Source organism: Lycium ferocissimum, chromosome 9 (assembly GCF_029784015.1).
Source record: "Lycium ferocissimum isolate CSIRO_LF1 chromosome 9, AGI_CSIRO_Lferr_CH_V1, whole genome shotgun sequence".
In the NCBI taxonomy this organism is placed as follows: Eukaryota; Viridiplantae; Streptophyta; class Magnoliopsida; order Solanales; family Solanaceae; genus Lycium; species Lycium ferocissimum.
The window spans coordinates 39,510,936-39,522,664 of NC_081350.1; the positions used below are offsets into that span (position 1 = coordinate 39,510,936).

Here is an 11,729-nt window from a genome sequence, read left to right on the forward strand (position 1 = left end):
TCAAAGCCCAAAGGAGTGATTGGGCTTTACAGGGCCTTAACCTCCAGCTGGTGATGGTGCCTATTGAGCTGCTAAGTTGCAAATGCAGCCCAGTTTTACTGCCTTAGTTTATGTATATTTGTATTTAGGGTTGTAGTATTTCAATAGTAAAATACTACAGAAATTTAGAAGACTTACGAGTTCTCCTTAACGGAAGCGGATTTGCATCAACAACAATGGGATGGGATTAGAGGAACTTACACAATTACTAGCAAATAAATATTAAATTACGTAATCTACAATTTGATATATACCATATATACCCTATTACAGAATCTACCATATATACCCTATAATGAGTAAAGGAGAAAATCTTTAGATATGGTAATTTTCCTATAAATAAGGTAATTAAATTTGATAGGTTATATTTTTTTTTTCCTAAATTTAAGTAATACTACCTATCAATAAGGAAACATTATCATCAAACCCTAGAAAAACTCCCTTAGCAGACAGTAGAATTTGCTCATACGCTCCATCTTCTATAAGGTATATTGTAATACTATGTACTACATATATATTACACAGAAGGTATTACTATGTTATATATTGTATATAATATACAAACTTGAATATATTAATTCCTACTATTATACCCACAAATATTTTATTATCATCTTTTCAATTACACTTACCATTTTGAATATACCATATACATGATATTATTATATTATATACTATATATAATATAAAACTTCAATATACTGATTCTCATCTTTTCAATTACACTTACCAATTTGAATATACCATATACATGGTATTATTATATTACAGTATATATTATATATAATATAAAACTTAAATATATTGATACAAATATTTTATTACCATCTTTTCAATTACACTTACCAATTTGAATATACCATATACATTTTTAGTATTTGCCCTTAGAAACAAAAATAGTGTTGAAAATGTGGTAACACATGCTTAGAAATTTAAAAAAAAAAAATGAAAAGCTTAAGTAAAAAACTACAAATAGTGCAGATCAGAAGACTTTAAATATGTATATATAAACAAAACTTGAAAATTTGTATTTCTAGGAGCTTGAGGAAATGATTATGAAAGGAAGAGGATATGAAATTGAAAATTAGAGCACCTTTTGATTGATAAGGTAATTTTTTATGTGAGAGAATTACATTTTATTGTGTATTTAATTAGGAGAGATATTTTAAGGGTGTGAAAGATTGTATATAATATAATATAATGAAAAGTTAAAAGATTAGAATAAATTATATTAATGTAAATTTTTTAAAGTAGTTTGTAACTTTTGAAAATTCCTTTTTTAAATCTTGTATTTGTGTGACTTCTACAGTAAAATACTACTCGTGTCGCCAATGTTGGGAATTTTCACAAAACGGATGAATCTCCTTTATTTAGGAGGAGGACTAGCTATCAGGTTAACAGGCTAGTTAGCACCCCTTATGGGTGGACCCCACCCATAGCAACTTTCCAACGAGGGTAAATTTCGGCATGAGTAAAACTGAAGTGATTTGGGTAAATAAATGATGACAGGATTCCTCTGGCAGTAGGGGCACATGTTTCCTACAGAGTCCCTCTGATTTAAACTTTTCGTACGATTAGTGCAGGTTGAAAAAGGGTCCATCATTTAATTGACACTAAATTTTGCTGAGGTATGTAAAACATTAGCTGTCCTTGCTTGTAGTCATTGGGTCGGGTAAGACGAGAGAATCTTAACAACAGATTTTAACTGTTCGTTCAACCCGCTAGTCATTAACTGTTCAGTTCAGGGTTGCCATAATCTCGTTAAAGAGGACATTATTATTTGGTTTGTTCTGTGAACTCTTACTAGTAATGTTATTGATTTTACATAGTTATGGAAACCTAGTACAACTTGAGGCCTAAGAACAATTTTAACCACTTTTGTTGATAGGTTTCTCAATAGATGGGGAACAGTGAATTTCAAGTAGGTATGATGCATATATGGTTTTGCGCGGAAGATGCTATGCACGCAATGCTGAAAGCTAGATTCCTCCGTCTCTAGACGTAATTATCTCAACGGATCTCTTATGTTATTTTTTTCTGATCTCAGAAAATGTTGATAGTTGCCTTTCCTTTAGGACAATCATAAAAGTTCTGGATTTTCTCATGTTAGGAAACCAATAAATTGATAAATAATGTATAGGATAATATGAGCTTGAATATAGCAGAAATGATACGGAGGATTTATATAGTTGACTCTGAGTAAGTTGGAGTATTGATTAATTTGTTCGATAGGACTACATAATTCCTAAGCGTTAATTGCGTTGTGCATAATGAGCTGAAGGAAACTGAACCATAAAAGAAAACTCAATATTTTACCTCTACTATAAGCTAGAAAATGAACAAAGAAATACAGATCAGGGCTAAGACATTTTCTTGCTTCTTTTACAACTAGCATTCACCTAACACCCTGATTTTCCCATCTAAATTAAAGAAAGATAGCACACACAAGAGCTGGCTTGGGGTCGGTCCTCCTTATTCACTTGATTACTATCTCTGGATTTCTCATCTTAACCACCTCCTCAAATCAGTGGTTGAACAAGGAGAATAAATTTCTCCACCAAGGCTGTCGGTGTAACACGAGTAGTTCGATTGTTGTTCCATCCCAAGATAGGCAGCTTGGAGACTTTTGAAGCTAGGACTTCTCAAGTTCTGACTATAGCCATAGGTACCATTTACTGAGTATGGTTCCGGAATTGGATAAGAGAGACGTTTTTTAACAGACCCAACTCTTTCTCTTTCTGGTGTGGAAGGTCTTTGTTTTGGTGTGCTTTGTGAACGAATCCGAGCTTTTGCAGACTCAGTAGCAGCCATATAATTAGGAAGTAATGATGCAGCAGCTGCATCATTTCCTGAAGTGCTATAACGGGACATTATACTGTTTGAACGGCTAGTGGAGCGAAGGCATGGAGTGTTTGCAGTTGATTGGCTTTTACGTGGGCTTGTTGGGCGAATTTGGAGAGGTTTCGGTTGACAAGGGGGTGGGGTGGCTGGTGGTTGAACTGCAGAGTAATTGTATGATGATCTCCGAGGACTACTAGCTTGTCTATGAAGTGGGCTCGAATGTTGTGATCTTCGAGCATTTGGAACTATGTTCGAGTACGGCTTAGCCGTGTCCATCTCAACAGTCTTTATAGAGTCTCTTCTGTCAAATGAACCTCTGCTGCTGGAGTTATATTGTTTTGATGACATCCACTCATCTAGCCAATTCGCCGACTCTTCTAGTTCCCTCTCATTTCTTTCTTCACTACCAACATCCATCTCATCCAATACCTTGATTTTGGAATGTGTAAAAGACAGTAATTCAGGGCTTATTTCTTGAAAGGATGTGAATAGTTTAACACGAGAATTAATTAAGGGATACAGAAAGTTGAACCTGTTGAGTAAAAGCATGAGCAAGGGATTTTTCCCGTTTAAAGGATGCTTCTTTTCTGGCTTGTAACATTGATTCCAGCTCTAGAAGTGATCTAGGACAATCCCTCCAATCATCAGCAATGGAGCTTCCATCTCTAGACTGCAGTACAAAATATTTTACAAGTACAGTCAGACCTATCCATAACAATATTTCATCATAACAGTACTCATGTTTTCTGTGGAACTGATCTTTTATGTTACGTTATATTATATGTTCTCTATGATAGTATTTCGCAATAACAACGAAAAAAATATCGGAACAAAGGATGTTGTTATAGAGAGAGTTGACTGTATTAGAGGTTAGGAGCTTCTACTGAGTGTTGTTTATCAGACAGTAACAAAGGTGCGGAAAGTAGAACTCACTCTGGAACTCCGGTCTCGGATATCATGAAGATATTTAGAGTCCCATAAATTGGTTGTTTCAGCAAATATTGACCTGCGGCCTCCATCATGTGAAAGGCGAGCACGTTGTTCACGAACCCGAGCCTGCACCCTAAGCAGAGCTTGCATACATTTCAGTGTCATCTTTGCTTGCTTCCGGACATTTTGACCCCTTATCAATGCTTGAAGCTTTACTATCCCCTTCAATGCTATTAGTGCCCTCCTAGCCTGCAGTAAAAATCAACGTGACTGTGTGCTTCACATGACAGGTATCTGTAAATATTTAACATTCCAATGCATGACTTGTGATGAAACGAAAATGGTCCCAAATCTAACGCTAGCTAGTTGTGTCAGCCTGAATCAAGTACTATTTGTGATCCCTGAATCAAGTGCTAACTTTATACTTTCTCCTTCCTAAAATGCTACTACTACTTAGTACTCTTACTTGTCCCAAAACAGTCCATTTTATAGAAATGAAACCTTTTAACACATTTTAAGATTTAAATGTCACAAAAAATTATAAGATCTCTTTACTTCCCGGAAAACCCATATTGCTTGGACCGGTCAAAAATGCCAGCAGGCTCCTTTCAAAAAGTAGTGCATTTTTTGAGAATTCAACACGGTTGCATCAACATTTTTGAACAGTCCGAACATCATATATAGCTGAAAACACATGTCTCTAATTTTATTTTCTTCAACACAAGTCAAAATATGTCTTCACATGTTTCTGAAAAAATAGTAAGCCATTCATGTTTTTATGTAACTTGTATGTTAACAGTCGTGTCAGTAAAACTAACTGGTGACAGGAGGAAGTAAATAGTTAAAAGCCATTTCCTTTTCTTTGTTCAAGATGATTTATCTGTAATTGGCATAACTTTTGGAATAGCTAGCTTACCAGATATCCTCTGAATGCTGTTTGGATGAGTATAGCAGCATTGTGTTGCCTGTTTGAAGGCGGATTATTAGAAGATCGTGTCAACCTGATGATCTCGACCGCTTCTTGAGCGCTGGCCACAGCAGCTTCAGCTGCTGCTGCTGTTGCTGCGGCCACTGCAATTGCATGCTTTGGATCAGTAATTACCTTCCCTTCATTTTGTTGACCATTTTGCGACTGCTTTCTGAATAACCACCTTCTCTTCTCCCTTTTCTGCAGAAGTTACACCAATTAAAGAATCTATATAGTTTGTAGAAATCCCAAAAGAAAGCATCGACCAGTGGCCGGAGACAGGATTTTCACCGAAGGGTTCATTATCTACCATATATAGATGAAAAGAATTTGACCTTGTAAATACAATGTGGTTTTTAGGACAAGTAATGCATTATATTGGACTATTACATGAAGTATACAGCAAGCATTACCTTTTCTTCATCTTCCTCTAGTTCATGCTCTCTTTTCGCCTTTTTCTCGCAGCTGTTATCTTTAGTTGGTGACCTGAAAGCCCTCTTAACAGCACTCAACCATGAACTACCTCCCTTCTTCTTTCCCATTGAGAGGTAATTAAGTAACTTGCTTAAAGCAACATGGATAGACGAGTAAAGAAGAAGAAGAAGAAGAAGAAGAAGGGGAGAATAGAGTGGTGTGGTTTATTAAATTGGCTAAGCCTATTAGCTCCCGAAACAATAAATAGAAGGAGGGAAAGAGAGAGAAATGAAAGAAGAAAAAAAAAAACAGAAATGACTGATGTCTAAGTATAGTATATAATGGAAGAGTGCTTATCCGTGCAGCATCTATTCAGAGTAGTAGGAGCGCCAATATCAATATGCGACTCTTGTAAGTGTAGGTGTTTTGTATTGGCATTGGCATGCCAAAATAAATAAAAACACTAATGGTGGGGTTAAGTGTCAGCGTGCCAGGCCAGAGCTTTACTCCAATCAACTAACGAAGAGACATTAAAATGAGTGAAGCTGCCTTAAAATAAGTTTTTTTTTTTCCCAAGTAATTTGCTAAAACATAAGAATCCAAAGTCTCTTATATTAATTTAGTCAGGGCTTTGTGATAGAATGTGCCTTTCTCTATTTTTTTTTCTGAAATTTACTACTGAGTACTGACCATCCCTCATGGCTTCACGTGTTATCTGCATCTGAGAGTAAAATTTTTATCTACAATCATTGATGCACTGTGTACAAGTTATCTAGAGCTTTGTTTGTGTTGTTCTGATTGATTAAACATATAGTAGTAGTGTTTTTTTTTCTAACTTCTTCTGAGTGTTTTCTGGTGGGTGCCTCACTCTATGTTTACACCAAATAATGTACATGTAATACATTTTCATGGAGTGAAAATTTATGCTAATTAACCATATTTAAATACTAAAAATCAATGCGCAAATACATGGTACATAATGTAAACATATAGTGGGTGCAGTTAAGTTTTTATCTATTTTGTCTAGATAAAGAAAGTGGAAGTACAATTTGACAAAGGCATCTGCATGTGGTTATGGTAAGTGTGTAAGAGAGTTTATTTTTCCCTCGAAGACTGCCAATGTAACACCAAGCCAAACAAAAAGGAATCCATTTTTTTGGGTAAAAGGGATTTATAATAGTGCCTGACCGGTCAAACTTGTTCTATTCTCTGATCTGCTTTCTCCTCCTGTTTGATTCCATTGCTTTAAAATTTAAAAAGAAGAAATTTTACTCCCATTTTTAATTGATAAAACTATATGCTCGTCATGTTCTTTCCTTATTTTCATCCCACTTACAATTTTTAAAATGTTTTAGAATAATAATAATTAAAACCTGAATAACACTCCCTCCGTTTTATTTTATAGGAAGATATCTGTGTGGATGCATAGTTTTTGTGTCTCCCACCCCCTCTCTAGTATCTACATTAGGATCATCCGGCTACATTTGAATTCACCCCGAAAAATCTCACATTAAATGTAAAAGTGTTCTATGATAAAGGCAACTTGATATTCAAGGCTCGAACCCGAAACTTTTGAGTGAGGATGAAGGAATATTTATCACTCCATCACGAGTGGATGGAGAGTTAAGATTTTTTTTTTAAAAAAAGTGTGTAAATAGAATGAGCCAAGTAGTAAGAATCTAGAGCTGCTACTAAAGCCTATGTTTCCGCTACCACTTGAGCTACAGTGGCAACAGTACTAGCGAAACCTGGAATTAGGCACATAAACTTATTAAATTCTCTATATCCAGTACTTCACGAGAACAATATTTTTAGTAGTCTAGAATAGATATTTAGGGTTCTGGTAGGATAATAAAAGCTTTTTCATGTTCTGTGTATCTTTTACTACATTATTAAAGTGTCTTTTTATTTTCTTCTATCTCTCCTCTTGAGGGATGCGAAATGGCACGTGAAGATAGGATAAATAGACGTTGCTCATAAACGTCCCAATTCAGTTAACTATTTGGGGATATCTAGCAGAATGGAGAAGCTTTCCTTGGGACTATAATAATAAAGAAATCAACAACTAGAACCCCTTGCCATCTTTTCAGCATCCATACAGTATTCATATGCTATAACTATTGTAGCATTGTTATCCAAAAACTATTTATGCAGGCACAGAGAGAGACAGCTACATATGCAATATGCTAAAACATTGCAACATGGTTATCTAGATCCTATTCGTATTGACAATGATTGGGGATGCATTTTCTACACTATTGAAATTAAAGCGTCATCAATTACTTCTGAAGAAAAGTTCTCTTTTTAGTCCCTTGTTTTTCTTTGTTCACACATTAACCCCTCTAGCTCCTTTGTAGTATGAATGTGAAATGATTTGAATCTCTGCATCAAAACTTTGCACTAGTTAGCTAGGCTAGTTTGAAACCAATAATATATAGCCCTTTCAACACCTTTAACGTGCGACATTGTATTACTCAAATACCTTTTGTACTTGTAATTCAGCTTTTAAGGTTCATGCGTGACTCTATAGCTAGACCTTTATAACTTGTTTATGTCTATATCATTAAGCGTGGGAAAAGAAAGTATTCATCATTCCCTTTACAATTGTGCTTTTGAGTTTTTTTGGTCTAAACGCGTAAAAACTGTTTACGATATTACACTAATGCTTAGTTTTATGAAATACCTGGCAACTTAAATCGAGCCAACTTCTTCGATCCTTACTCCGTTACTCGAGTGCTCTTCCGCTTGAGTAATCATCTCCCACGATAAAAATACTACTAGATGACAGAAAAAAGCGTTAAGAACCCTATCGCGCATAAGCAATATTAATTCAAATCAGAAGTTTACTTGCATGCATGTCGTTGGTTGTGACAAATCCATTCGTCAGTAAGACATCCTGAAGTATTAATTTAAATGTGTATGTATGTAAGTAGTAATCCATTCGTCAGTAAGACATGTCTTATTACATACAAACATCAATAATGTAAAAGCTCATGTATCGAAGATTAAGTTTGTGAACCAAGTGATGACATTAAGAAATGTAGATCTCAATTGATAATTATAAATGGAGGTAGATTGGTATTACTGGCAAGCGACAGATTGGGAACTATATTAAGATTGTTGGACTTCCACATCTATATGAAATTCAGACATCCTCTACATCTTTGTCCTCTTAGATTAACAGATATATTATACTCCAAATTCAAACACTATATTTATCTTATTAAATTGATGTATCTTTTTTGGTGGGTCATTAACCCAAACGAAAAAACACTTAGTGAGTTGCCTGGAGATAGTTGCTCTAGGCTTGGGCGAGAGGATGATAGTATACCCCCCCCCCCCCGGCTCAACCCCAGAAAAGGACCAAAGAAGAAACAAATTCTTGTTGGGTTTGCGAATAAAGTTTATATTAATAACAGAAAAGAAAAAAGAAGCTACATATAAGATAGATATGTACTCTTAATTGTGTCAAGCTTTTGGGGGAAAAGCGTGCAGGTTTGGTCCAAAACTAGCAATATCACACTATTTTAATAGTATTTTTGGGGTGTTTTGGCCCAACAATTGGTATTAGAGTTAATGATTTGACGAGACGAGTATAGAGATGGTTTAGGGTCCGCTTTACTGTCTTTGCCCATGTACGTGTTTGTTTATGACTATCTTTACATGTAGATTGAAGACGCATACACAAAATAAGTTTTTGAGCTTTGATGGCCATAAATACTCGAATGATGTGGACATATAGTGTTACTCCTAATTTGCCCATGAATCCTGGTGATGGGTATGCATAATTCTGTTTGATGGAGAGATTGTTGGGTGTGCAAACATAGCCCAGTAGCTGATAAGAAAAAGAAGCTAAATATAAGGTGTATAAACATTCTAAAATTTGTTTTATTTAAAAAAGGTGTTTTTTGTCGAAAGTATTTTTTGAAAAAGTACAGAATAACTATTTGTGTTTGACTAATCAATTTGAAAAATACTTTTATCATTATTAGAGCAACAATTAGTCAATGTACTAAAGGTGCTTTTGAATTATTTTTAGTTTTTTAGCTTCTGAAAAATAGTTTCTACTACTGCTCAAAAATATTTTCTTGTTAAAATAAGTATTTTTTGGCTTCCCAGAGGCTTGACCAAACAGTCTATTAACAGCGTAAAGTTTATACGAGTTTAGCCCAAAGCGAATAATATTACAATATGTTACGAGCATCTTTAAGCTATTTTAGCCTAACGACGTCATTTCAATGAAAAAGAGAAATCTTATAGAAGGAAAATGTAATGCCTCTTAAATTATCTAAAAGAAATATTTAATAAAATTAATAATGAGTTGCATTTTCCTCTGCAATAGGCTTTTATTTCCTGCCAAAATTTTAGGGACCAACAAACAGTCAAATCTTTATTCCATATCAATTTACTGTACTGTACTTCTGATGTACGATTATCACCATAATTACATTCTAGAGTTTGACTTATATATTCAGGGTAATTAACATGATTAAATTATGAGTCAATTCCTCGTATGATCACTCAACTTAAGAAAATTACCTAATAAAGTCATTTATCTTTTTTTGTTCCTCATATGATCATTCAAGTTTATACATTTGCCTTAAAAAGTAACAAGGCCAAAGGTCACTTTAAAAAGAAAAGAAAAAGGGCGAAAGTAGTCCCTTAAGTGTGGATTTTGAGTTAAAATATCCCTTATTTTTAACACCGAATAATAATAGCCCTCCCACTATTTTTCACTTTCTTACTTCGTAAATGAGATTGTGCTCGTCCTATAGATAACTTCATAATATAGATTAAAAAAAAAAAAAAAAAAACAAATCATAATGTTTAAAAAAAAATAAAAAAAAAAATGACTGTTAATGTAGAGGGTGAAATAAGTAGTAAAAAATTTAAATGAGATAAAAGGGAGGAACAACTATTGTTTGAAATTAGCTGGGATATTTAACTTTTTTAGCAGCGTTGGAGAGAGGAAATAATTTTCACCCAAATAATATTACACGATTAACAAAAATAATTTTTAAAAACTTTAAAAAAAATTAGTACAAAATGATGATATAGAATCTCCTCATTTTATGTGAATGATTTATATTATCATGATGATTTCCTTCACTATGTATCTATGTTTTTTTTTTCCTTTAAAAGACCCTTTATGATTAATCTTTACGTATGAATTTTTTTTCCTATTAGGACCTAGTTTTTTTTTTTTTTTTTTTTTTTTTTGTTGAAGGAATTCATCATAGTCCGTATCAACTATGAATTTCCTGGCAATAATTTCTACCGTAGAAAAAACTAACAACTAATTTAAACTATTTTATCAAAATAGAGATCACTCATAAAAAGAATAAATAGAAAGCATTATTTTATTGTTGAACTCCTAAGTTTCCAAGCTTATAGAGTACACATAGGCTATTTCATATTCATTTTTTTAGCAGTGATAAAATGAAAACATTTTTTTTTTCATTTCTAATGTTATCAGTCACAATTTTGTGTGTGGTTCGCTCCTTCCCCATTTCCCTTCTCCTACCCTCTATGTAATAAAAAAAAAATTACAAAAAAAAAAAAAATGCCACAGTTAGAGTTTTACTAAAATTGTACTATTTTGTATCATTAAAAGATTATTAGTGTTTTATGTAAAAGAATAAGGACTATTTTAATTGAGAATTCAAACTTAAGCGACTACTTTGATCGTTGTTCTTTTATTTTTAAAGTGACTTTAAGCCCTTGTTACTTTGTAAGGCAAATATATAAACTTCAATGAGCATATGAAGAATTAGGTAATTTGCTTAAGTTGAGGATCATTTGAGGAATTGACTCTTAAATTACTTCAAAACCAATTATATATACTCCATTGTGATAATCATGGATTGATAGTTTGTAATAGATGATAAATATACCTATTAATTTTTATAACAAGCGTGAATTATAAATGTGATAGTTTGTAATGTATAGATGTGTATATAAAGGCACTTTTTTTTATCGTCGAAAGTGCCAAAAACCTGATGCTTCTTAGTTTCTCGAGTTTTACGGTATATTGAGGCGGATGCGTATAATTAAAGGAAATAATATATGTTACGTAGCTAACTTAACTACGTAATAGACGAACAAAAACACATGCATCGATTTTTTTCTTCTTTTTTTTTAATAATTTGAACCGAAAATATCTAATTGAAATACTTTATGAGGAGTTGAAATGTTCAATTGCAACATGACTTAATTTAAATGTTTAAATAAAATATCCTGATAAATTTAAGGAACTATCTATATATTAAGCCTTTTTTAAATATATAATCATAATGTTCCAACTAGTTAACGCGCAACTCAAAAAATAGAAAAAGGATCACATAATACTTTTACTTCCCCGAGACACTCGATATGTGCACAACCAGATACCACAACTACTTCATGTCATCGTTAGGACCATTCAATCTTGCATGCTTAACTTGCACACAAGCAAATTACAATCACACACCTGCCGATGACTGTGTCGGTGACAGTACCATCGTCTTTGTCTTAATTTTTTCCTTTAGGTATCTCAACA

General features: G+C 33.5%; 1 protein-coding gene across 1 annotated transcript; it reads right to left on the reverse strand.

Moving 5' to 3' along the window:
- Nucleotides 1–2,219: 2,219 nt before the first annotated feature.
- On the reverse strand, nt 2,220–5,572 carry LOC132030722 (protein IQ-DOMAIN 18-like). Its single transcript, XM_059420457.1, has 5 exons — nt 5,191–5,572; nt 4,727–4,978; nt 3,814–4,059; nt 3,413–3,550; nt 2,220–3,309 (listed from the first exon to the last, which is right to left on the reverse strand). The coding sequence occupies exons 1-5, from the start codon at nt 5,317–5,319 to the stop codon at nt 2,542–2,544; spliced, it is 1,533 nt and encodes a 510-aa protein (XP_059276440.1). The 5' UTR covers nt 5,320–5,572; the 3' UTR covers nt 2,220–2,541.
- Nucleotides 5,573–11,729: the final 6,157 nt, after the last annotated feature.

What these genes read in the sequence shown, in the direction of transcription:
- LOC132030722 (XM_059420457.1), bottom strand. Translation starts at nt 5,319, where the DNA reads ATGGGAAAGAAGAAGGGAGGTAGTTCATGGTTGAGTGCTGTTAAGAGG. An exon ending in CAGCATTCAGAGGATATCTG is followed by an intron (nt 4,060 to 4,726) that starts GTAAGCTAGCTA and finishes TTTTTACTGCAG; the next exon opens with GCTAGGAGGGCACTAATAGC. An exon ending in CTCATGCTTTTACTCAACAG is followed by an intron (nt 3,310 to 3,412) that starts GTTCAACTTTCT and finishes TCCAAAATCAAG; the next exon opens with GTATTGGATGAGATGGATGT.